At 37.9% G+C, this 26,366-nt stretch overlaps 3 protein-coding genes across 4 annotated transcripts in view; 1 reads left to right on the top strand and 2 right to left on the bottom strand.

Moving 5' to 3' along the window:
• The window catches only part of LOC139934542 (deoxynucleoside triphosphate triphosphohydrolase SAMHD1-like), a 39,184-nt gene that overhangs the window by 8,282 nt on the left and 4,536 nt on the right, over nucleotides 1–26,366 (top strand). The window contains exons 1-13 of one of the 2 annotated variants that reach the window (XM_071928798.1): nucleotides 8,423–8,533; nucleotides 9,098–9,217; nucleotides 9,919–9,970; nucleotides 10,578–10,623; nucleotides 10,952–11,112; nucleotides 11,972–12,087; nucleotides 13,264–13,334; nucleotides 15,576–15,719; nucleotides 16,066–16,284; nucleotides 17,108–17,199; nucleotides 23,758–23,814; nucleotides 24,609–24,810; nucleotides 24,946–25,041. In XM_071928798.1, the coding sequence (XP_071784899.1) occupies nucleotides 9,196–9,217; nucleotides 9,919–9,970; nucleotides 10,578–10,623; nucleotides 10,952–11,112; nucleotides 11,972–12,087; nucleotides 13,264–13,334; nucleotides 15,576–15,719; nucleotides 16,066–16,284; nucleotides 17,108–17,199; nucleotides 23,758–23,814; nucleotides 24,609–24,810; nucleotides 24,946–25,041 (1,278 nt within the window). In that variant the 5' untranslated portion in view covers nucleotides 8,423–8,533; nucleotides 9,098–9,195. Of the gene's footprint in view, nucleotides 1–8,422; nucleotides 8,534–9,097; nucleotides 9,218–9,918; nucleotides 9,971–10,577; nucleotides 10,624–10,951; nucleotides 11,113–11,971; nucleotides 12,088–13,263; nucleotides 13,335–15,575; nucleotides 15,720–16,065; nucleotides 16,285–17,107; nucleotides 17,200–23,757; nucleotides 23,815–24,608; nucleotides 24,811–24,945; nucleotides 25,042–26,366 lie in introns of those variants that run through there. The other variant, XM_071928797.1, reaches the window with a different exon arrangement.
• On the bottom strand, nucleotides 620–2,265 carry LOC139934543 (uncharacterized). The gene is made up of 2 exons (XM_071928800.1): nucleotides 2,146–2,265; nucleotides 620–1,508 (listed from the first exon to the last, which is right to left on the bottom strand). Exons 1-2 carry the CDS (start codon nucleotides 2,181–2,183, stop codon nucleotides 620–622), a joined length of 927 nt encoding a protein of 308 aa, XP_071784901.1. The 5' UTR covers nucleotides 2,184–2,265.
• On the bottom strand, nucleotides 2,164–7,415 carry LOC139934544 (uncharacterized). The gene is made up of 6 exons (XM_071928801.1): nucleotides 7,000–7,415; nucleotides 5,260–5,352; nucleotides 4,195–4,722; nucleotides 3,678–3,907; nucleotides 2,847–3,090; nucleotides 2,164–2,291 (listed from the first exon to the last, which is right to left on the bottom strand). Exons 3-5 carry the CDS (start codon nucleotides 4,210–4,212, stop codon nucleotides 2,973–2,975), a joined length of 366 nt encoding a protein of 121 aa, XP_071784902.1. The 5' UTR covers nucleotides 4,213–4,722; nucleotides 5,260–5,352; nucleotides 7,000–7,415; the 3' UTR covers nucleotides 2,164–2,291; nucleotides 2,847–2,972.

Below are 26,366 nucleotides of genomic sequence, written 5' to 3'. Positions count from 1 at the left end.
CTGATGGAGTCACATGGTGATTCCAAAAGTCACTCAAAACACTCCCTGACAAATAAAGTAGCACAAAATTTAGGCAATGTGTTTACTATTTAAAGGCATTGGACACCATTAGATTTGAGTAATGTCTGGTACAATGACATGCTTAGTCACAATGCACTGCCCCGAATCATGTGGCGTAGCAACTGTCTTGATAGTCCGAGGAATTCAAATTTAAGCGGTAACTTGTGATCAAGCAAGTCATTGTACCAGACAATATTCAAAATTAACACGCAAATGGGTTCTTACCAAACATGTCCAGTGCCCTTACGGCGTGCTTCGTAAACAACAAAAATAGGTTCAGTTATGTATATCACTTCGTTCCAGTATGTAAACAGACCAGAAGTAAGGTGCATCAAAAGACATGGAATAGATCAGTAAATTTCAAGGGAAAGCCACACACCGAGGCTCTTCAAGAATAGAACTGGTCTTCTTGAAACAAGCTCTTCAAGCAAGAATGTCGAAGTTGTAATAAAACATTTATGTGAGGTTAATTTGAGGCAATTACAAAGTTCACTTGTACAGCTTTAATTTGGAGAACCCTTTGAGGGTAGCTGTCATCCAGGTATGAAGAGCAACTCGGTCAAGCCGGGAAAGGGGATTTATTCATAAAGTCAGGGAAGGAATGGAGTTTTCTGCCGGCCTTGTGTGAAAATATTTGCTCTTTATGCATTAGCGCTGCCAGGGCAATGACATCATCTTTCGCTGTGACTTTCTTGTGCTGTCCAGGGGGCTTCTTGACATTTGCTGCCTTATCAGCACAGTACAGGATATGGTTGAGTGAGTCGGCAGCTTGCCCTACCCTAGCGATTGACTTGCCTGTAACTTTGCCATGGAAACTTCGACATTCTTGTTTAAAGAGCTTGTTCCTGTGCTCCATCACACGGTCCATCTCCACATTTGTGTGTGGCTTCCCTTTTAGATTTATGAATCTATTCCATGTCAGTTGATGTGCTAGTCGAGGTGAGAGTAGACATTTTGTTTGGGCAAGGAACCTCAGTATTTGGTATGCATATTTAAATTTCCCTGTGACTCTAAAGTGACAGAGCATAAACTTATAGAGAAGTAGAATTCTGCCACTATCACCATGCTTTCTTGTGTGCGTAAAATCTTCAGCAAGCAGACACAAGCCCAGACTTGCACAGCTGTAGTTTTCTACACTTTCTTTCTTGGGGTCCGAGGGTTGTGGTGCGGTTTTGTAGAGCAACCCATCATGTACTTTTTGGAAATGTTTCTTCAAACTTGACATGGTCTTGTACTTCTTGGTGCATTCTGGGCATTTCAAATCTTGATCTTTGATTGGAGTGGGAGTTGAGAAGATGGCATACTTGTTTAAAAGCTTACCAATCACGTCATTGAAGTATTGTTGCTTCTCCATTGTTTCATCCATGTTATGGTGCCGTATCGGTCCGTTTGGCTCATCCATACCAAAAAACTGTAGGGCAGCACTGAGAATAAGAGCCTCTGTGTACCTGTGTAAATCGGAGTAAATTTTAAGGAAAGTCTACCTGATGCACTGAACAACATAAACTGCAGCCTATACCAGGCAATAGAACAATTCACAGCCTTGACTAGAAGGTACACGTTTGGTAATTACTCAAAAGAAATATTAACTTAAAAACTGACTTGGTAACGAGCATTGGAGAGCTGTTGATAGTATAAAATATTGTGGGGATTTGCTCCCTCTGAAGTAACGTAGTTTTTGAGAAAGGGGTAATTTCTCACTAAAATATTAAAAGACTTCAAGCTAGAAATCTTTTATTCCTATCTGAAAGCACACAAATTTGTCCAACAAGGGTGTTTTTTCTTTCATCATTCTCTAGCAACTTTGAAGACCGATTGCATTCAAATATTCACAGGCTTGTTATCGTATGCTTATGATGGGATACACCAAGGGAGAACACTGGTCTTTGACAATTACCAAACATGTATGGTGCCTTTAAGGTGCATGCTCATATGAGTATTGGAGAGACACTTGTGCTACCCATGTGTACAGTAGTTATGCAGAGGAAAACAAAGTGACAATTTATTATTAGTAATGTTCAAATTTAAAAACTTATTTCAAAATTCAAAACTTATTTCAAAATTCAAAACTTAACATTTGTTTACTTTTGAATGAAGTCACTGCACGCATTGAAGTGTTTCATGGGATCCGACGGTACGCTGTGAGCCTTTAGAAAATTTCTGGCTGTATACAAAGTGCTGATATCCCTGCACCCAGCACTGTCTGTAGAATACAGGAGTTTCCACAACACCTAATGTAATAAAGCAAAGAAATTTAAACTTGTTTATTTAAATGCCTCAATTATTCCTGCAGTCTCTTTTTTTTTCACTCTGATGCTTGGTTTACTTATAAAAAAATACTGGTGTTTAGGTTGATCTTTAAGTACAAAGAAGAAAAGAGAAAAAACTGAAAGTTTATGACAATTTAATCTCTGTTAGTATGAAAGTGAACGTTGAAACCCCGATTCAAAATTAAGCATTATAACCATGGTCAATCCACAAACAAAAACTTTTCTCAAACTGATTCAAATTAAATTGCAAAGGTTACGTTTGTTTGTTGTTTGTTTGTTTGTTTGTTTGTTTGTTTGTTTGTTTGTTTGTTTGTTTTGGTCAAGTTAAACTTGTGGCAACATATCCTTTTTTCAATTTTGAGTAGGAATCTAAAAAGTTCGGAGCACCCAAAGAGGATAGTGATAAATAAATTAGCTATACCTGACATCCACATTGTCCACTCCCAGATGAGGTGGCATGGTATAACCCATGAGTGAACTTAACTTTAAACATCAATTTTGCATGTTAAAAAATACCTGATAAAAATTCCCTAGTCCATGAAAATCCTCAAACACAGGTAGAAGCCCTCCCCACCGATCACTCTTGGTGGATTGTCTTCGGCCCTCTTGAATACATTCTTGCCGCTCGCAAGTCAACTCCACTCAGGGTTGATGTGGGATGGTCTGTTTCAGAATGTGGGACGTATCTATTGATGTAGTCCATAATCTTGGTAATGCCTTCATTAGTGTTTTCGTTCTCCAAAGCAATACCAAGACCAACCTTCAAAACAATCCAAAGACACAGAATAAATATTGAACTTACAGTACACCGCATAACTTTCAAAAACAACCACACACAAAAAATAAGTGTTTTAGCTTCTTTTGTGTACGTCAAACTAGTGGAACTAGTTTTGTGTTCATTCCTTAAAGGCAGTGGACAGTATTATTCAAAATAACTATTAGCAAAAAAACTGCATAACAAGTATTGGGGAGAGGTTGATAGTATAAAACATTGTGAGAAATAGGTTACAAAAGGAAAAAGGTTTTACAGGTAACTATCAATCTCTCCCCATTACTTGCTATCAAGTAAGTTTTTCTGCTAATAATTATTTTGAGTAATTACCAATAGTCTTCACTGCCTTTAAATGCAACCAACATGAAAAAAGAACACTGAGGTGGTACAACAGCCCTTTTTATTACTTTTTATGGGCAAATTATGGTGTGCATTTATTATGATTGCAACTGCAGATAAGATGTTTAGCAGGTCAGCTATTGCATTCTTGTGACATAAGATTGTTTGATGTCGCAAACACTAAATCCCTCGTCCCTTCACCCTATTCCCTTATTTTTTTGTTCTTTAAGACTTACCACTTCAGACTATTTTTTGTTATACCACTATACATGTAAGAGCGATAGGGAGGAACAAACTGTTTGAAGTCTTCAAATGCTGGGATATAGTCAACAAGTACTTTGCTGACGATGTATATCCATCCTTCCCTCAGTTGGAGATTGTCTTCTACATCAGGGATGAACTCCGCTAACTCCACTTTTTTTATGTCGCCAGTTGGGCCATTGTCTGGAAGATGGTTGCCAGATATCTGTAGAAGCAAATTTTAAAGAATACATCTTGTGACTAATAAATTAACCCGAAAGTTAAGGCAGCTTTGGTTCAGGGATAGATACACTTGAGTTCAGATGGTTGAACATCAGTCTAAAATATTGTTGTCATGACTTGAGGCTAAGTCATCAAAAATGTGAGATGACCATCTGTACCATGCACCAAATTTCTGTTGCATAGATTTGTTTTGCCAATATAGAGTGTATTAAAACAAGAGCACATCTTTCATTTGAACTTAAGTAAACAATTGATCAGTTGTGATCTTACCCTGTTCTTGACAGCCATACAATTACAGTAGTGCAGGTCTCTTGTGCCGTGGTCGCGTGTTTCTTGTCTGGCAGAAATTCCAGGTCCACGTTGTCCATTATTATTTTGAAGGTAGTAGGTGGCTGTTGTACAGGTGGTGCTTGTTGTTCAGTGCTTGCAGCTTCTATTTCTTTCAACCAACCTTTGACTTTACCATCAAAATCTTGTCCAAGAGCTGTTTGTTGGGACAATACAGTATCATAATTATGAGACACTCAATCCACGTGCATGCAACCTTTGGACCGTTTGCTTGGTAACACCTCCACGTTTAAGCTGTAGCCCTGTTAATGTCTGGTGAGTGTTCATATGGACATTCCTGCAATAGAACAGTGATCCAACAGCAGTCATCCTTGCAGGTAAGATGCCCTGTATGGTCCTCCGCTTTACCCTATTCTGCGTTTATTTACTGATGGTGATACTTTTCACAATCTTGTGGATAACAGGTGCTCGCTGTCTCAGCTCTGCCCCCTGATCCTTGTAGGACCAATTCTGAAATGCAAACGAACTTAAATGTGAAAATTGTAATATATAATGAATTTTGATCTGAAATTCCTCGCTAATGTTTGCAAACATTATGCTAGTACAAATCCCATGCATTAATATTTCCAAATGATATTCTCTCAAGGAATTTTTAAGACCACCCCCAAAAATGTACTCTGTATTTAATTAATATATTCATTTTGGTTTTACCCATATATACACCCCACCTATGTGTGTTAGCACTGTATACTCGGTACTCCCCCCGAGTCCTAAAATCACAGGCATAGGCCTATTACTCTGGTGGGATTCGATTCGAACCTACGACCCTTGCAAGTCTAGAGCAGTGTCTTACCAACTCGACCACCGAGATTGCCCGGTAGCTAGAGGAAGTAACTGACTGCTAAAATATAGGACTCAAACTGCCTTTAATTGGTTTATATTGGTAAAACCAAATTAGTTTTCTTTATCCCAATGCAAATTTCCATCTATTAAACATTATTTTGTATATGCTCCTTCAAAAAGTGACCCATTTATTGCTAAACATACCTCCATTGAAGCTTTGTCTTTCCTCCTGAAGATGGACGGATTATGGGTGCTGCACATGTTTTCTGCCTCTTTGGATACTTGATCGAGGATATCCTATGCCATGTGGAAAAAATGCTTTGGTTAAATTAAGTAATTTGCCTGTTTTCATGATTTATAGTCAACTATAAAGTGGCTATGCGAAAATCCAATAATTTATTGAATTTGAATGCCCCCCCCCCAAAAAAAAAAAAATTATAATAAATATATATAATATTCAAAAAACAAATACAATAAAATGGTGCCAGTAAAAGCAATTACGAGTTGATGTCATGCTATTATTAATTTTTTTTTCTCAATGAACATTAAATTATTGAGGAATACACATTTTAATGAAGGTACGCAGTGACTCGGCTGAAGGTTAAGTGAAGGTACGAAGTGACTCAGCTGATGGTCACTTCGTTCCCCGCCCACGGTACGAAGTGACCAATTTGGTTACGGTACGAAGTGTCCCGAAGGTACGAAGTGTCCAGGGTACGAAGTGGCAAAGGTACGAAGTGTCCGACATCCTTGAACTTGAGACCTCAGCTGAGGTCTCAAAAGTTCAATTCAAATATTTTACTTTTAAGTGAGACCTTCTTTCTCAAGTAAAGGGAGCTGTTTGTCACAAAATTTTATACTAACATCCAATAGCTCTTTATTGCAAGTGAGTATTTATGCTAACAATTATTTTGAGTAATTAATAATAATAGTGTCCAGTGCCTTAACAACAACATTTACTGAGGAGAAATGTACAGAGAAAGGATACCAGATGGATTGGTATACATGTCAATTAGTTGGTCCTGTGGGCTTTTAAACATGTTGTCTATCATCTTTGTTGTTTTGTAGTTCATGTATTACAAACTCTTTAAAATAACCGGGTTGCATTAGATAATTAGGATAATTTGGATAATCCAATTGGAGTTTCTTCTGCCCTGGTTCGAGGCAACGCACAAAAGTAACGATGGAACATGGGGACGTGATAACTTCTAGAAACGTTTCTATCTAGGAAAAGTAGGACATACGTTCAAGATGGGACAACGGTTACTTATATATAGACATGATAGAAACTTACAAGGCACGGGGATCATTATAATTATAAAATAGTTTCTAAAACTGTCACCGGACACCGGGATCACATTGCGTGTTCCACCCGCAGAAAACAACTCGAACACCACTCACCTGCAATCTAAATTTTTGGGGAGGGAAGTGAGAGGCACAAAAAGACCCCTCTTTATTTGGGAACTGTGAAGTGTTTCTAAAACACAGTTTCCATGGATAGGTCTTCTTGTACAAAACAGGGACTTCTCTCTTGATGTCGACGACATGACGGGATCCAGGCCACACTCAAGTGAGCCAGAAAACGTAAAAAGGTGTGTTTTGTGTTGTTCGCTTAGATTTGTGATGTACACGGGGAACGGTGGGTGTGTTGAACCAAAGATGAACTATGAACTCGACCTACGTACTACTAACTACGGGGTCACTGAGTGTTATTGTTCACATCCAACGAGTATCGGGTCAACAACCCCAACACTTTAACTTAAAGGTGATATTGTCGTAATTTCAGCCAAAGTGTTCGATCGTCGGGATGTATTAGTACAAAAAAATTACAATATGAATTGCGTGTTACAAACACATCATGTTCTCGTCCAAGTTCTAGTTCTGCTCTGTGCCGACGTAAATAAAAAATACAAAAAAACAACGGCAAATTGCAATGTTGCTTACTAAGTTACTTGTAGGATTGTGTTGATTTTCTACCAACTCCTCCTGGCGTACGGCCATGACTAAACTTCTTCTTTCTTGGCACCGCTTTGGGGGATGGACTGCAAATGAAAGGTCGCCTTTTCGAGACGGTGTTCTTACTACAGCAACGGTGTCGGCTCTTTTATCGTCGCTGTGTCGATTGTTCTGTAGGTACTTTTTCACAAAGTCGTCGGTAATTGTCGTCAAGCTCTCAATCTTTTCCGCCAAAAGACAACACGGACCACAAATATTTGACGAATCTTTGTTCACGTCGTGCTGAAGAACATCATGCCCTATAATATTACTTAAACGACGGTGTAAGTCACGTCGATACAAACTAAAATACTTCCTGATTAAAATCAACTCCCTACCACAAACTAAACAAACCCGTCGCGATATTGTTTTTCCGACATTTTGTTTTTATCGAAAATGAGCTTTAATGTTTGAGCAATGCAAAATACACGTACGGGACGTACGTCGGTGTGTGTGTACGAACAGGCAAAAAAGGAAACTTTTAGCGGCGCGGCCGGGCGGAAGACGGGGATGGGTGTTTAAGTCGCTCAATTGCATTTGTCAAAAAATCAACGTATGCTTTTTGCAAACAATTTAAATTCCAATTAGCCTATGTATTCGTAATATCAACTTAAATTCAAATAAATTTGTAGTTGTTGTATGATTTGTTGTTATTAATGCATCCCCATCCAAGACATCCATTACTTTACCCCCCTTGCAATAACGAAATGGACAAGTCCTCTTTTTGAACGCGTTTGATTGGGCAACACGTACCACGCGGCAATGTTTGCATATTCATAAGTGAATATATTTACATATCAGGCGACTGCGGGTTCGTCAAGTCCCTGTCCCGCAAGCAGAACAGGTTGGGGCCCGGAAAACAATTATTTTCTGTGACGCTGGCACGGGATTGGGACTTGAGTCAAGTCTACCCAGCAGCCGATTTCACGAAACTTTGCGTAACTGCGTAGGTCCACTTGCGCAACGTTTATGGCGTAAGTTGCGCCATAAACGTTACGCAAGTGGACTTACGCAGTTGCGCAAAGTTTCGTGAAATCGGCTGCTCAGGTAACCAAAAATGATTACCACGGAGGATACATTAAATTGGGGGGGGGGGGGTGCCTCCTGAAGAAGAAAACACAAAGGAAACTATGAGTTGGTTGACTCTCTATAAATACTGTTCTATTTTTCAAGACATTAGATAGAAATGATACATAAAAAATAAAATACAAAACTGAATAACTAAACTCAAAAGCATAAGAACATTAATAACATATTCCGAAAACACTCAAAGACTTGGCAAGTCTAGTCTCGCGGGGCGGTGGGTGGACAAAGTCAGGTGAGTCGGTGCGGGCGCTGTTGGTGAGTTGGCCGCGCTGTGCGTGAAAGTAAAACGAGAAACGTCTTGCACCAAAGCTACGACTATTAAACGGTTAACCATAGTTATCTGCTTTGTTGTGACCACGGGTCAGCCATGGTTAGTGGTGACTAGAGGTCAACCATGGTTAGTTACTTTCCTTTGCTACTATTCGGTTCATCACAGTTAGCTGCTTTGTGGTACTAAGGGTCAACCTTGGTTAGCTGCTTTGTGGTACTAAGGGTCAACCTTGGTTAGCTGCTTTGTGGTACTAAGGTTCAACCTTGGTTAGCTGCTTTGTGGTACTAAGGGTCAAATTGGTTAGCTGCTTTGTGATACTAGGGTCATTCAACCTTGGTTAGCTGCTTTGTGGTACTAAGGGTCAGTCAACCTTGGTTAGCTGCTTTCTGTGGTGACTAACGGTCAACCATGGTTAGCAGTTACAGTTACCATTAAGCGAACATTTGTCCAGCAACTTTGTACAACGACATATCTGGGCTTAACAAATTCTGTGCCCATTGATCGCCAATATTAAGTATGAAAAATAATGATTTTCAGTAACAATATATTTATTCTGTGTTCTATTTAGCCTTGCTGTATATGTACAAGGGAAATCGTCCAATGTCATTAATTATTGATATGAAAACAAAAGCTTTGATATTAACAAGTCCTTATATTTATTTATGTAACATACCTCTGTCCCTTTTACAGTCACGTTGGCTGCCCGCAAAGTCGAGCCGTGTGTCCTATTTATACATTCACTGAGGCTAGCTGGGTGATTAATTTCGGCAGACAGACAGAAGTTCGATATGCCGAAACGCAAGAGGGAAGGTTGGTATTATACGCATGAACTGGTAATGAGGTAAATCGTGCATTTCTATTCCCCAAAGGACTTTAAAGAAACACGTTGCCTTGTGTCGGTCGAGTTGGTTTTTGAAAAGCATTTGTAACCGTTTGTAATAGAATGCATATGATTAGAAAGATATTTTAAAAGTAGAAAATAATGATCCACACAAGTATCACTCGAATATGCGTGGTTTTCCTTATACCTTTTCGACAAACACGGTCGGCCATTTATGGGAGTCAAATTTTTGACTCCCATAAATGGCCGACCGTGTTCGTTCGCAAAGTAAAAGGAAAACCACGCAATTTCGAGGCAAATGTGTGTGGATCATTGTATTCATCTTAACATCTTTCCAACCATATGCATTTTATAACGAACGGTTACAAACGCTTTTCAAAAACCAACTCGACCGATCCAAGGTTAAGTGACCAAGAGAGGGACTTATATCCCTAGGCCCGATGCCGAGGATAGGTCTCTCTTCTGGTTACTCAAAGTCCCTTGGGGAAATAGACGGACACTATTGACCTCAGCTCATTGCCAGTCCATAATATATAAAGACAAGTATACTCTCAAACAATGAAAAGTCATCATCAAACTTCATAAGGGCGCTGTTTTGTCTGAACTTGCTTTTATAAAAAGACAGCTTTCTCGAAATAAAATCTGTACCTTTGAATAATCTTTTTAATAGACCAAGACAGATCTGGCACGGCAGCAAATCCTGACAAGAAAGCCGGTGTGAGGTGAGATTAATCTTGTAAACTATACCAAACTATAATTATTGCAAACTTTGTTTATGACACAATCCAGTACTACCAACTCTCCCGGATTTTTTAGTAAGTTAATTCCCTGAAAATAAAGCTAATTTTTGTCCATCCTTTGATGAAGAGATTTGAAAATCGGCCTGAATATGAATACTGAATAATTCCTTTTAGAGGAGTTGTGTCTATTTTAATAAAGGTACTCATTTTGCAAGCTGTCCACGGAATGACTTCTTTATACTCTTTGCTACTTTGCTTGATTCAGTCAAGCATTAACATTCCATGGATAGCTACAGTCAAACGGGCATAACTCTTAGAAGTAATCAAATTTGTTAATACTTTTTTTTTACAGAAAAGCAGGAAAAAATAATTGAGTGTCAGTTGTAGTTTTGTTTTTATATCATATAAATATCTCGGTCAACTTCATTTTTTGACGCACCCTGGATATGATCAACTGTTGTTGCAATTTGTTTACAGATCTCAACTTGCGTTTAGAATAGTAATTATTTTAGTGACTGCTCTAGATTTCAGCTAGACTGTTGTAGTCTCCTCCTTTATTAAAACAAATCATTCGCCTACTTCATTTCAGTTCTCCTGTCAAGGACCCAGAACCCACGTTTTTTCAAGAAGCCAAGGTTTGTTTCTTTGATGGTTAAATTTAGTACAAAAACAAAACAAGAAAAAAACTTCTTTTTTACATATTCTTTGCTGACATCTTTGCGATAGGGATCGCTGAAGTCGAACCCTGCACCACTCTAGTCAGCTGCACATCTCACAACTCTTCAATTATTTGACAACCCTGTGTGCATTATTACTTTGAAATTTTATTAAGTAGAAAACTAGTTTCACAAAAACACAAAGGCATGTTGAGAAATGTCGACATGCCTGCAGGACCTAGTCAAGTCGTATAAGTCAGCCCAGTGACTAATTTACGCCCTGTGTGTGTTATTTATGTTCTGGTAGGTGTTTAACGACTCAGTTCATGATCAAATTACCCTTCACCCGCTCTGCGTCAAGATCATGGACACCATACAGTTCCAGAGGTTACGCTACATCAAGCAGCTGGGATGCTGCTATCAAGTCTACCCAGGAGCCGCTCATAATAGGTTTGAGCATTCGTTAGGGTGAGGACATTGTAATTACAAATATAATGAAAGACAAGGCTATCGGTTCTCTCAAGGTGATGTTTTCCTTTCACTGTCCTTTCTCAGCGACGCATGAACACTATTTCCTCTCACGTTGCATCTCATGTAAAAAGGAGGATGGAGGTTGCCCACTTTTTCGCTTGATAGAATTCTCTTAGTTTGCTGGTGAGCTCTTCGAGTCTGTTTGACTGACTGAAATTATCTGAAACCTCGGACAGGATAACCTTGTCAATCAACCATTCAAAAGTTGTATTTTGTAATTTGTAACTATTTGATGCATTGTCTCTAAATGTTTATATTGATTTTTTTTTTTTTTTACTTTTCACTTTTGTTTCCTTCTTTAATTATTACAATTATAATATAAGCTTTAACGGGTTGCTATGAAGGTAAATATACTGGTTTCAGACAGCTTTTCAACTTTGGGCTTAGGGTGCACCCTCAATGTTTCCCATATTTGAAGAGTTTCCAATGGGATGTCCTTAATAGCAAAAAGAAACGAATGTAGTCTCGCCCATACAAAGATGAAGTTCGAGGCCTATAATTAATAACCATTATGTGTATAAAATAATAAACACATCAACAAATCCACTTTCAAACAGTCACGTCCGGTAGCAGATTTTTTTTTCGGTGGTTGTTATTTTGTTCAATATCTGAAACCTCCTCAAACTGAAACGACATACTATGGATGGACTGGATCATCACCATTGTTTCAGAATGATTGCAGAAATGGTTTTGATCGCCTTACGGTTTTTAGATTATGAAGCAAAGCTTATTGTTGTTAGAGGTTTAGTTATAACAGCTGTAATTTTGTTCTTGATATTCATATACTGCCATCAAGTGTGAGTCACTTAGCGGGAACCTTTTGCAAAATGCTTCAGCAGAAACAACCGGATCTCGAAATAACTGATGAAGATGTTGTGTGTGTGCAGATTGCTGGCCTTTGTCATGATTTGGGTGAGAAGATCAATGCAAATTGTGTAATACTATATTGGTGGTCTTTAATATAGCACTTAAAACCGCCACTCAGTGATGGGCCATTTGAATTCCTTAAACCATGTCACCAGAACTTGACTAGTCTGATGTACCTTTACTGCTCGGCCACGACATGCTATCCAAGTATACCTTGCCCTGCATGTCACTTTTATTTTACTTTGTGTCGAATCCCACCTATATAAGCTTTCTCTTCTGAATATATTTCGGTTCAACCCCCCCCCCCCCCATACGTCGGATCGTGGATTGGGTCATCACTCCATGATGGGTTCTCCAGTTAGGGTTTCGCAGAATCGCAGCCCAAACCTTTTCGTTACCTTCTTCTCAAGACAATTTTATCTGGTGAATGTGCAAGAACTTCCCCTTCGCAGATCGTTCCTTTTGTTTCATTACCAGAAATCAAATAAAAAAGAAGATAATTAAACAGATTTAGAATTCCCAAAATAAGTACCCTGTTGTGAGGTAAGCAGAATAATCGAAGCCCGGTCTTGACTGTTTTGCATAAAGTAAGACACACATCGATTGTTTTAATCCTTCATAAGTGTATACAATAAAACTTACCTGTGGACATTTCATTTCAAAAGTTGATCGCGCTTTTGGTAAAGTCACCGAAAATCTGTGGCGAATAATTATGTCTACGCATAGGAGAACAATATACAGTCTGAGAAACTAATCTCATATAGTAATTTTCTTCAGTATCAAATTTGATGGCATAAAACCTGATATATTTTTACATAATAACAGTACTAATAAATAAGACGTATAAAGCGCATTTTAAAAAGATATAAGGCGCTGGTATAAATAAGACAACTACGAAAAAGTAAGTTTATGAGCGAGAAAACAACATATGCGTTTTTAATTTACATAAACCTGGAAGTTAAGTCCTAAAAATGCTTTCTACCCTAGAAAGCTGCTGTATTTCTTTCTACCCAATAAGTGTTTATTGCCACGAGTAGAGTGATTCCCAAACGTAGAGGGTCTATACCTTATCAACTCTAAGATGGTAAGTGACCGAGTAACGTTTTAAATTAATGTAAAACTGTTGTAATTCAGCCTTTGTGCTGCGAGGACAGTTTTTTAATAAACAATCTATCTATCTTTCTATTATTAGTAATTGTCATTATTTTCCCGATCACTCAGGCCATGGTCCCTTTTCACATGTGTTTGACAACGCCTTCATTCCAGCCGTTATTAAAGGTTCTAAATGGAAGGTGAGTCAACTTTGATTTGTTTCTAGCCAACAAATGGCGATAACTATGTTTGAACACAGTACACATTTACATGGACAATTTAATACCTTGGGCACAGATAATGTGAATGTGACATGGGAGTAGTGTGTAAGGCGTATATGACCTCCTTTTTTTAAGGTGGATCATGATCCACAAGGTCGTGGTCGTTGTAAGTAGATTGCCAAAAGGGGGTGTGATGAACACCCCCCTTTTTTTTTACCAAGACAGTAAGTGGGAAGGTCAAAGTGTAAGACTCCATAGTTAATAATATGATACGCTGTTGAGTATTAGTCCAATTTAAGATCAGGTAGGAATTTGATTTGTTTGTTTATAGTGGAAATACCCCCCCCCCCCCCATCGGTCAAGAGTGTACGAGTCTGATAGTTCTGTTGTCGTCTGCTACGTTTTAATCGTGTTCGAACTTGCTCTCAGTTGCCGGACCGGACAACAAAGACAACCGAGTGGCATTTGTGGTGTCTGCGTGATACACAAGTACAAATTTTGTTTGAGAAAGTAGTGTTTGCATGTGATACACATTAGAGAAGTATTGTTCTAAAAAAGTAGTGTATGGAAGTAATAATACCAGTGTTTATGCAAATGAGGTGACCATGTGATTTGAAAGTTTAACCAGCATAAAACATGAGGAAACAAAGGGGGCTGGGGTTGGGTAAAAACCAGAGAAGAATGTGACAGACAGTGAGTGTTAAGTACTGGCATATTTTATTTGTATTGTGTGGTTTTACCCATGTTTCAAGTGAAACTCCACATGGTATATAATACTGTGGTATGGTTTCATACTGGGGTATTGTTCCAATATTCTGTATGTCTTATGGGAGATTTTTGCAGCACTTTGAGGTACCTGCCTTAAATTATTTATTGCAGTTGAAAACATGCATCATCAACCCATTTCTAAAAACAATAATACAAATAAACTTACTTTTTTGCTAGCCAGAAAAAAAAACAGTTACACAAGCTTCAAACATATATTACCATGTATTGTACATGTGTACATGAATGTACATGTACATGTTTTCTGTATGATATTACATAAAAATGTGCCAAAAACATATAATGTTCAAATTGCCACCACACCATAAAGGAGTTGAGTGCCAAAGCTGAAAATTGGTGTATAAGTAGATATAATATATATCTACAACTGGTATCAATTTCAAAAAACGTTTCAATTGATCGCGGGGTCAACCGGGGTCAAGACGGGCGGGGTCTTTTTGACCTTTTTCTGGCTGGAACCAACTTTGGGTCCATGCTATTTCTGAATTAATGCATTGGTGAACTTATAATTGCTTATGGGTAAAGACATGCACCCATAGATAATAACTAGGGAATATAGGTTTCATTTGACCCCTCATGCGGGCACAGGGTGACCCCAATTATCACAAAAAACATTTTCGGCTGATTAAAGTGCCTACTTTGGGTGACCATAACTAGAAAATTAAAGGAGATACATTTAAATTGAGTGCAGATTCATGAAATTTGGCAAAAAGTAAGATGGAATACCAAGTTTGAGCTCTCTACCTGGTGCAAAATCTAAGTTATGAGTTTTCAAAGTCGGCAATTATCACAAAAACCACATTTTGCGTCTCGCGCGCGCACAAAATGGCCGCCTTGACCAAATTTCAATCGATCATATCTCAAAAACGACATGGAGTATGACTTAGCTTTTTTGCATGTGTTCGTTTGAGCCACATCCAATCATTCTGATGAAGTTTCATCAAAATCTGAGGGGGTCACCTGGGGACTACTGGTTCATTTGACACGGAATGACCCTTCTATTTAATTAAACAAATAACAAAAAATGTTGTTTGTTTTTGCTGTTATTACTTATGGACGGCTTTGGAATGTACAGGAAAAGCAGCGAAAAATGGCTACTTTTGTCTCACTCTCCCGTGCCTTTCGTACACAAGTGGAATTGCTATCACATGTCATAATTATTATAAATGCGCATTTTCCACAGGTTCCTCTGTTTTAGACATTTCTGCTTTTAACAAACAGTTCTGCTTTTATAACGTCTATTCGATACATCCACTGAAAATAGAAGTCAGCAAATCGGCTTTGAAACCTACCCCAAACACGTGTAAAGAAAATGTCAGTCGTCCAAATGAATTTTGCACACCAGCGAAAGCATATTTTCACCTGAAATTTCGCTGTTGGCTTTGAGCCTTCCCAAAGTAACGACTAGTTTATTTTGTTCGATACCACCCCTAGCATGAGAAAGCTTCAATGGATATGTTTGATCATCTGATAAAGGCCAATAAGCTGGAGGGAGACTTTAAAAGGTATAAACTTGACATGAAGAAGGATATCACCTTCATCAAAGAGCTGATAGATGGACCACAGGACGAAAATAAGGTAACATAAAGAAACTGCGTTGTCAGTCAACTGTCGATACATTTGAAATGTTATGCTAAGCGTCTGGATTTTATCATGAAATCACACCAACTTTTTAAAGATTTACCTGCTCTTTATTGTTTATTGTTTAGGGAACATCTCAAAATGTAAACACCAGTGACATTGTGTGAGACACAATGTCAAACAAGCAAACCTCCGATTAACAATAGTATAGCATTCACTCCTACTTGGGAAACGTTAAACGCGCAGTCAGCGAAAAACTTATTTAAGTATAATTTTTTACTTTAAATAATACAAGTAACCTATACCTTAAAATGTAATGTCGTACTCTTTGTCACGTTTGTAGAACAAGCCATGGCCCTATGAAGGACGACCACAAGATCAAAGTTTCCTCTATGAGATCGTTGCAAATAAGAGAAATGGAATCGACGTTGACAAGTGGGACTACTTCCTCCGAGATTCTCATCACCTAGGCATAAACACCAGATTCAACTGCCATCGCTTAATGAATTTCTCTCGCGTTATCGAAGTGAAAGGAAAGAAAGAGATCTGTTTCAGGGATAAGGTTTGCTATAGATGGGTTGCAAGACGCGTCATTGACCGCCATCTTTGATGTTTTAACACAATAGTATTATACTCTATGGTTTTAACACGTGAAAAATACGCGCGTGTCGCGCTGCGCGTGACTTTCAGCCAATTAGCTTTTCACGCGTGCACAATATTCATCAAATAAGGCGGCCGATGACGCGTATTGCAATCCAAGTTGTCATGCATTTATTTTGTATCCAAATTATCAGAGTCCTGTCATGGAAATAACAAGTTGAAGTTGCTATTTTTATCGGTAATGTCTGGTAACGGGACTAGAACTGACATACTTCTGATCAGAGACACAGGAGTTTGTTTCTTGTGCTCTTAACCTCTCGGCCATTACATGTATCAATTATGTTAAACTTCGGTAACAAAAGACCGTGTCAGGAGATAATTGACCAGTCCAAGGGTATTCAAAGAATAAACACATGTATCTTTAAATTTGTTTGTCTTGTCCTCTTCCTATCTTCCTTCCTAAAGGAGCAGCCTCGCGAGCGATTTATAGTCTGATGGGCCTTGTCGTGACAGCTAGTCGATTGGGGGAGGGGGGCTGCTGTGAATCTAAACGCGTCATAGCTTTTAAGTCATGAACAATTCAAACTAGAAGGGTTTCAGTAGTATTTTAGAAAATATGCACGAGCGCCAGAAAGATGTAAGTTGCGATAAGTTGGACTTCATGTAGAAAATATAACTCGTTACTCGCGTCAGATTACCAAAGTTTGACGATATAAAAGTTACACGGTCCACAGGTGCAGACTACTTGATGAAAGATGTTTCCATAATTTTGTTTTTGTTTTTAGGAGGAACGTAAATTGTACAATATGTTCCATACGAGGCTTCTTTTTGGTCAAGATGCCTACCAGCATAAAGTAACTAACATCATTGAACAAATGTAAGTATTCATTCCGTCAATCTCATCAGGGTATTGTAATATTGGGCAGGGATAGAGTCCAAACAAAATTCATTTCATTTTATTTGTAAATAAAATATAACACAATAATTGCGTTTCCCCGATTAATTATTTTATTTCCTCACAATCATTTGAATTGTTAATTCTCTACAGTAACGAAGTTAGTTAATTCAAGGGTACAACATTATACTTTGAGGGAACGAAATAGTATTTTGAGGTAAACACCCTTTCAATCTTTTTTAATTGTCCTTTAACAGTAGACCAGCCAAACTTTAAAAAGTGCTCTAGAAAAAAAAAAAAACACGGCATAGTTTGTTAATGGCTGGCATCCATGCTAGATGTATGGATCATGGGCTCGGAAAAACGATGGGGTCAAAAGGTAAAAAAAGGTCAAAATTCAATATTTGTGTCAAATTTAATCACATTTGATAGATCTATCCATAAAATGTATTTTTAACTTTGTTGATACTACAAACCTTGTGTTCGAAGAGTTTGTTGTGGAATGGATCCTTAGTGACATACAGTCTTTCATTGACAAATTTCAATTTGGTTCTTTGAAAGGATCCTCTACATCCCACTGTTTGGTCAAACTCCTGGACGATATACATTGTGTTCTTGATAAACCAAATAATTCTGCTGTGTTTATAGCCACTGATTTTAGTAAGGCATTTGATAGAGTTGACCACAACTTAGTTATTAATAAATTTATTAAGCTTGGGGTCAGAACTTCCTTGGCTATGTGGATTTTTATCAGATCGTCTTCAGGCTGTTAGATATAAGGGTGATATTTCTGATTGGGAGAGATTGCATGCTGGAGTTCCCCAAGGAACAAAAATTGGGCCCATTGCCTTTTTAGTAATGATCAATGATTTTGTTCCTGATCTTCCAGCGGTCAAACATTACAAATATGTCGATGACCTGACTTTAAGTCAGACCCTCTCTAATCCTAACGAGAGCTCCAACATGCAAAATGTGCTTAATGACCTAAATCAATGGACTGGTAACCAACCTGATCCACCCACCTTTGACATTTTAGATACAGAATAATTTGAAGTGGGATTCCCAAGTGAACAACTTGTGTGGTAATTTTAACCGCAGACTGTTCTTTTTACGCCAGCTTAAACGTTGTTTTATTTCTGTCAAGGATCTGTTAACTGTATATGTTATGTATGTCCGACCCACTATCGAATACGCCTGTCCTGTCTGGTACTCTGGACTTACTAAAACACAACTCATAACCCTTGAAAGGTTACAAAAAAGGGCTGTTCGTATCATTCTGGCTGGTCAGCCAAATACACCAACATCATATGTGGAAGTATGCCAATTGTTCAGTTTACCTACAGTCACTGATAGACTGAATCATTTATTTGTCAACTTTGGTAAGACCTTGTTTGAATCTGAAAATTACAGGCACTGGCTCCCACCAAACAAAAACAAGAACTTGCGGAATGCCAACAAAATGTGCCCCCCAAAATGTAGAACTGGTCGTTACAAAAATAGTTGCATTCCATCCCTTGTCCAAGCACTCAACAATACCTCTTAATTTTTGTTCACTCAGCTGGCTTGCCTATTGTCCCCAACCCTTCGCCTTGTTCCTTTAAGGTGACTTGCTGTGCAATTTTTTGTTTTATCTAATTTGTTACTGGCACTAGCCAGTTTGCCCTTTTAATGTATAAAAACAGTTTGTAATTCTTAATGGGTTTTTTGTAATTTTTAAAGATTTCGATTTTTTTTTATGAATCTCTGTATTTTAAACTCATTTCAGTTTGTAGCTGCAATGTTTGAATGTGTTTTAATAAACCAATAATATAATTAACCTATACACTTTGACCTTGTACACAAATGTATAGCAAAACGAAGTGTAAAAGTGCGATTATCTTGAAAAGGGTACATTTTGAGTACACCAATTGTTTTTGCACTCCCCGTCCTCATTGGTGTACATATCGGTTTCAAACAACTTTTGAGGAGAAAAAATCAAATACCACCTTCATGTGGGGTCTTAACGACTCATTTTAAGGTCAAAATTTCAAATAAGGCAACAATTGAGAATTTTTGAAATTTTCACAAAATTTGACTCCGAATGACAGATCTATCCATAAAACTTAATTTTAGGTTATGTTGATAATATGACAGACGTATGTAATTAACGATTAAACTTTGACCTTGTACACAAACGTATAGCAAAGTAAAACGTAAAAGTGTGATTACCTTGAAAAGTGTACATTATGAGTGTACCAGCATTTTTTGCACTCCTCATCTCAATGGTGCATATATCGGTTTCAAACAACTTTATTTTGAAAGGTAAATGTACCCAGGCAGTTTTTGAAAAAAGGTCATAATGAGGTCAAAAGGTGCCAAAAATGGCAATTATTTTATTTTATTTGTTCGCCAAATTTTACCCCAGGCGGCAGATCTATCCATAAAATATAGTTTCATCATCAAATTGACATGCCAAGTCTGTGAAATTATTAGTTTATCTTTTGTCTTGTACACAAACGTATAGGAAAACTAAATCTTAAATTGCAATTTTCTCAAAAAGTGCGTATCTTGAGCATAATACAGTGTTTTGCACTTCCTATCCCAGCAATGCATATAATTGTTTGAAAACAACTTTTTTTTGAAAGGTCAATATACCAAGGCATTAAAAAAAATAATATCAAACTTTCTTATGTCGTAAAATGAAACAAAAAGGTACTTGTATGATATTCACGCAGAACAGTTTGCATCCTTAAAAAACTAGCTCAAATCAAGCATCTGAGATAGGGGTAGTCTTCCAGGTAACATCACTCTTTCTTTTAAGCTCCTGTGTGTCTGTGTCAGTGTGAGAGATGATACGTCCATGTACTCCTAGTTTATGCTGTGTGAAGTTTCAGTGCATCTCTTGTTGGCGGTAACATCTCAAGACGCTTTATTCTTCGCCTTTTTTACCAAAGAGTTGGAGCCTGACAAGGTTGATGATTTTATACCAAGGTGCACAAGTGTTACCAAACTGCTCAATGAGAGCAAGTTCTCCATTACGGCCGATTCCCTTGACACATATTAACTTTGCTTTTCAGAGACTTTCTTTTCCCAATGGTCATGTAGGAGAGGCTGTGTCGCATCATGCAAGAGCATGTAATCTGCCTTACAGGTTGGCAAGTCTCTCACTGCACGTATCTGGTAATTAATGTGCATTTCTTTCCAAGTTTCTGACGCTTTTGAACACACTAAGTTCACCAGAAGTGACATTTCTCCACCTGCAAACCACTCTTATCTTTCATTGACTGTCTCTATGCATGGAGCATCAACCGGGTGTCAGCCTGCTATAAGGTGTCCTCAAAACGTCATCTCTCCTAAAGGACCATGGCTTCCGTAACATAAAGGAACCCCCGCCATTACTATTCCTCATCTTTCCAGTAGACCCTTGCCCTTCTCTACGGAAACATCTGACAAGAACTTGAGATTAGCTTTGGTCAATAGCCCATACCTGATGTGAAGGAGTGGAACCCGGGTCTATCGATGAACTTTCGATTTGGCTTTTTCTTTCGCATTCTCTTTGACTGTGTCGCTGCCTTGGTGGAGCCCTCTCCAATCTAGCGATCAAGACCATGTTGTAGGTTCCAGTGGCAGCATTGAGCAATTGTTGCAGTAACTTCCTGTCCGTTTTGATAGGCTTTTGTGCCGTACATAATTCGTTTGGTTGAAACATTTGTATTGTACAGATCAGAGAAAGTTTTTGCGCAATGTTTTTTTCAGGACGTCACTAAAACCAACAGTTTCTTGAAGCAGACGGTGCTTCCAGATGGTCATTATATACTGCGTTCCATGATCTGGAGTTGATAGAAGATCACTTACCACATCAACTGGTGCATGTCTTTGGTTGTCAAAGATACCAGTGGTATCTCTCTAAAAATATCAGAGTCTGTGTCATCTTCTTCGCCAAGGTTGGGTTTAGTCGGAACACATCAAATCTTACTGTTTGTTATGAAAGCTTCTAAATATCATCAACATCTCTGTCTTCTTCAGGAGTTTCATATCTGCCAGATGAACACATCCCTAATGATCAAAGTTACTGTGGTCATAGATTATTGGCTTCATTAACACCCTGTCTTCTTCAGGAGTTTCATATCTGCCAGATGAACACATCCCTAATGATCAAAGTTACTGTGGTCATAGATTATTGGCTTCATTAACACCCGCCTCTGTCCACAAGTAGGCCTAACCAAGCCCAACACTTTCCATGGGGATTGTGTTGGCAATCCTTCAGAAAGTTGAAGCAGACGTAGTCCTCCCTTGAATTGAAAAAAAAATTAAATCTCAAACTTTGGACTTGCCCGTTTAACTTCATTTCTTCCTGCTGTGTTCAGTGGCCGGGCAACTGTGATGGTGGTATGTTTCTGACCTGTGTTATGTCCACAACGTGATTGATCAAAGTGATGAGAGTGTCATTGCTGTCTTCTAGTGCCTGAAGAGCAGTGAGAATTCTTTCATCAAAGAAACTTGGCATAAAAGTATGTTAAGCTGTAGTGGTTTTGGTGTGCCTGGTTGTAGCTCTGGAGTTAGCTTTGAATAATGGCACTCCAGATAAGAAAGTATACAATGTATCACTGCACGATACCCCATACCCCCATCTTAGCATAGGTCTTACTAGGATAAAACAACATGGTACTGCAAAAAGAATGTTAAACTTTGTTAATTCACTAATAAAAGTTGAGGATTTAACTTCGTACATGTACTTGGAAATATTGGGAGTAAAAATAACTTTGGTATCAGACAAGCAGTTTTTGAGCATGTCAAACTGTAACTACTATATCAAACTAATTGCATGAATCAACATACGCATTTCTTGTTTTGATTTGAACTTTTGTTAACAAAAGACTGCTTTGGTATATTTACCTTTAAAAAAAGGTTCGTTAAAACTGTTATTATGCAGTGCTGGGATCTATAAGGGTGTGCAAACAAACATTTGGTATGCTCAGGATATGCACTTTAGGAGAAAATCGCACCTTTAGATTTAATTTTCCTACAAGTTTGTGTACAAAACAAAATATTATTTCTTAATTTCACAGACTTGGCATGTCAATTTGATGATGAAACTATATTTTATGGATAGATCTGCGAAAAATTTGGCGAAAAAATCAAAAAAATTAAATTTTGCCATTTTTTGCACTTTTTGACCTCAATATGACCTTACATGACGGTTGGTATTTGATTTTTTTTTTTTTTTTTTTAAACTGTCTGGTGTTTGAAACATACATATGCACCATTGAGATGGGGAGTGCAAAAAATGCTGGTATACTCAAAATGTACACTTTTCAAGATAATCACACTTTTACGTTTTACTTTGCTATACGTTTGTGTACAAGTTCAAAGTTTATTCGTTAATTACATACGTTTGTCATATCAACATAACTTAAAAATAAGTTTTATGTATAGATCTATTACTTGTGGTCAAATTTTGTGAAAATTTAAAAAAGGTGGTATTTGAATTATTTGTTTTTCAAAAAAACTGCCTGGGTATATTTACCGTTCAAAAAAAGTTATTTGAAACCGATATATGCACTAATGAGGATGGGGAGTGCAAAAACAATTGGTGTACTCAAAATGTACCCTTTTCAAGATAATCACACTTTTACACTTGATTTTGTTATACATTTGTGTACAAGGTCAAAGTTTATACGTAATTACATAGGTTTGTAGTATCAACATAAAGTTAAAAATACATTTTATGGATAGATCTATCAAATTAATGTGATTAAATTTGACTTAAATTTTGAAAATATTGATTTTTGACCTTATTTGACCTTTTGACCCCAAAATGACCTTAAAATTCAAAATCAAGCTGGGCATCCACTCTAATCGTCTTCCCGAGCCCATGATCCATACATCTAGCATGGATGCCAGCCATTAAAAAACTATGCCGTCCAAAGTGTAATTTCACACTTTGGCTGGCCTGCTATAGTATTCCGTAAGATCAATATTTGCTATTAACACATACACACACACACAAAACATGTATCGTAGTGATATGTGGTTCTGTAAAAAACCGGAAGTTAACCTATAAGAATTCAAACAGTATGGTGTGTATTGACAATCGTCAGGAGAGTGCACGATACCGCAACTTGGCAGTGAAGGTGTCTATGGTAGAACGGGTGGACGATACAATAGCACTTACCTCACGATAAAATATTGGTTAACAATAAAATTGTATTTTATTTGAAAATGTTTCAGAGCAAAATTTGAATTATGACATCACATGGCAGCATTAACAAAAAGGTCTGTAGTGCGTGAATTCGTCGCGATATTTCACTTCCATCGACCAGCCCTGATTTCGAGGAGGATCCCCCTGCGTGGGAATAAAATCACACGCCTGATCCCTTTTGAAAATGCACGCCCTTGCATACTATTCCGGTGTAACATTGTAAAACAAATTTCTTTGTAGAAAATGTTCAAACCACATTAGGGCAACACAATGCTTGATTTTCTATATTGGTTGATTCTTTTTCTTCTGAAAACTGATGGAAAAAAAACCGTATGATGCTCATGTTTTTTTGTTTTTAGGATTGTGGATGCACTTGTCAAGGCCAATGAGCACTTTTCGGTCACAGGAAAGGAAGGGTACGTAATGCTATTAATTTTAGCCGATATCAGTGTTGTAGTTGAGACCACAAAGTTCGAGATATGGTCATGAACTTTGAACATTAAAGAAATGTCAAAGCAACCTTTCTTTATTTCCAAATCCATTTTGCTGAACTAGGGCTGCTTCACTATGGTTGTCAGTTGATGCCGTCATACCAGAGGGAAAGGTGCGGACGCGCTGATGTGCTGGCATTAACTAAAATCATCCAATGCCAGCTTGAAGAATACCCCTTTTGGTGATCGTTTTCTTTCTTGTAGTCGTCTTCTATTATGTTAACGTAGTGTTGTTCGCTCCCTGCGGTTTTGAATAACGATTTCTTGTATTTATTTATTTTATCTTTACTCTTGCTTTTAAATTACATTCTAAGTGATTCACATGGACTCTTGATAATTTTTTAGGCAACAATATTATTATCATTTAACTAACTCGTTCAAAACATGAGTTCGTGTCTTAGAAACTAAATTGGCGATGTGGAAGAGGAAGACAGTTTTGTGATAATAATAGCCTTTTTTAAACAGATGTTTAAAACACATATTTTTTTCAACCATGACTTTTGGTATATATCCTTTTTTGAATTTTCCATCTTTAATTGATCAGACTATTGCAACCGCATGTCTTCCGATTTTGATAATGTGCTTGTGCTCGTAAAGCCATAATGAGCAATGAATGTACACAATTTGTTTAGCTCATTGTGACCTTATTATAATCAGAAGAAAGGAGCCTCAGATAAAAAAGTGTTGGTCTAACATGGAATGTCCCATATGAAATATAGAAAAGAGATGAAGATGTCCGAAGCGATTGATGACATGGTAGCCTACACCAAGCTGACTGATGACGTCATACTTCAGATTATGCGATCTCCTGACGAAAATCTCAAGGAGTCAAGAGAAATACTGGAAAGTGTCCAGAAACGTGAGCTCTACCAATTCATCGGAGAGCACAAGCCCCAAGCAGGGTTTGACTGCAACAAAGAGGTACTGAGTTATCCTCTCCTTTATTTCTGATAATCAAAGTGAATTTTCCTTTGTTAATAATACACATTTTTAAACACTAGGTTTCGTGTTACTCTTTCACGGGTTACGGGTTACTTTTTAAAACATTTATCCTAGAACATACCCCAATGGAAAGACGACATAGTCAGCCGGTCGAATCAGAATCCGAAAGATGGTGGCCAACAACTGACAGAGGATCAACTGGTCATCCATGTAAGTCTTAAGAATCGATTTTTATCATTTTACTATTTATAGGCCTAATTGTAATTTACACGCATGGCTGCAAGCTTTTGGCCAGTGAGGACTTAAAGCGCCTGGCTAAACACATGACTGGACAGCCTCGTGTTTTCTTTCGAATAAAATTATCCCAGTACGTCGTATCTTTCAGAAAAACCAGATGTTGTAACCATTCAAATTGAAGCACGGTAGACCAAATTTCCGTTAAAGGCAGTGAACACTATTGGTAATTACTCAAAATAATTATCAGCATAAAACCTCACTTGGTAACGAGTAATGGGGAGAGGTTGATAGTATAAAACATTGTGAGAAACGGCTCCCTCTCAAGTGATGTAGTTTTCGAGAAAGAAGTAATTTTCAACGAATTTGATGTCGAGACCTTAGAATTTGAGGTCTCGAAATCAACCATCTAAAAGCACACAACTTCATGTGACAAGTGTTTTTTCTTTATCTCGCAACTCCGACGACCAATCGAGCTCAAGTTTTCACAGGTTTGTTATTTTATGCATATGTTGAGATACACCAAGTGAGAAGACTGGTCTTTGACATTACCAACAGTGTCCACTGCCTTTAACACAAATGACCTGGTAGGCCAAGGCCTGAACCTTTTTTAAATGTTGTTTTGCTTGCGTTTTCGCAGATTTTGCCCACGGTTTGGGGTATACTCGGGTGCTGTCAAAATTACGGTATCTAGACGTTGATTTCCATAGGTGCTGTCCGTCTGTGGGTTCTTTATATGTGGTCTTATCCGTTGATCTCCAGTTTAATGGAGATCAATGGTCTTATCCCTTTATTGGCTGCCATTGCTGATGAGGTCAAAGATTGGAAACGTGCATGCGCCGCGCACAACTCTAAGCCAATGATATGACTTCCATGACATCAGTGAGCTCGCGGCTTTTGGAGCTTTTGACATCACGAGAAAAGGGGTCTGCAACTTCTTGCAGCAACCAATAGGTTCTTGTTTGAATCTATTATTCCAATCTTAATAATGTTCAAACTAACACATTTATAAGGAACAGGTTGCCTTGGATCGGACGAGTTGGTCTATAAAAAGCGTTTGAAAAAGTGTTATAAAATGCATATGGTACGAAAGATGTTTTAAAAGTAGAATATAATAATCCACACAAGTATCACTCAAAATTGCACGGTTTTCATTTTACGTCGCGAACTAACACGGTCGGCCATTTATGGGAGTCATAAATGGCCGACCGTGTTAGTCGACGAGGTAAAAATAAAACCGTGCAATTTTGAGGCATATTTGTGTAGATCATTGTATTTTACTTTTACAACATCTTTCTAAC

This window comes from Asterias amurensis, chromosome 3 (genome assembly GCF_032118995.1).
Source record: "Asterias amurensis chromosome 3, ASM3211899v1".
Lineage (NCBI taxonomy): Eukaryota > Metazoa > Echinodermata > Asteroidea > Forcipulatida > Asteriidae > Asterias > Asterias amurensis.
This window is presented reverse-complemented; position numbering and strand designations above follow the sequence as displayed.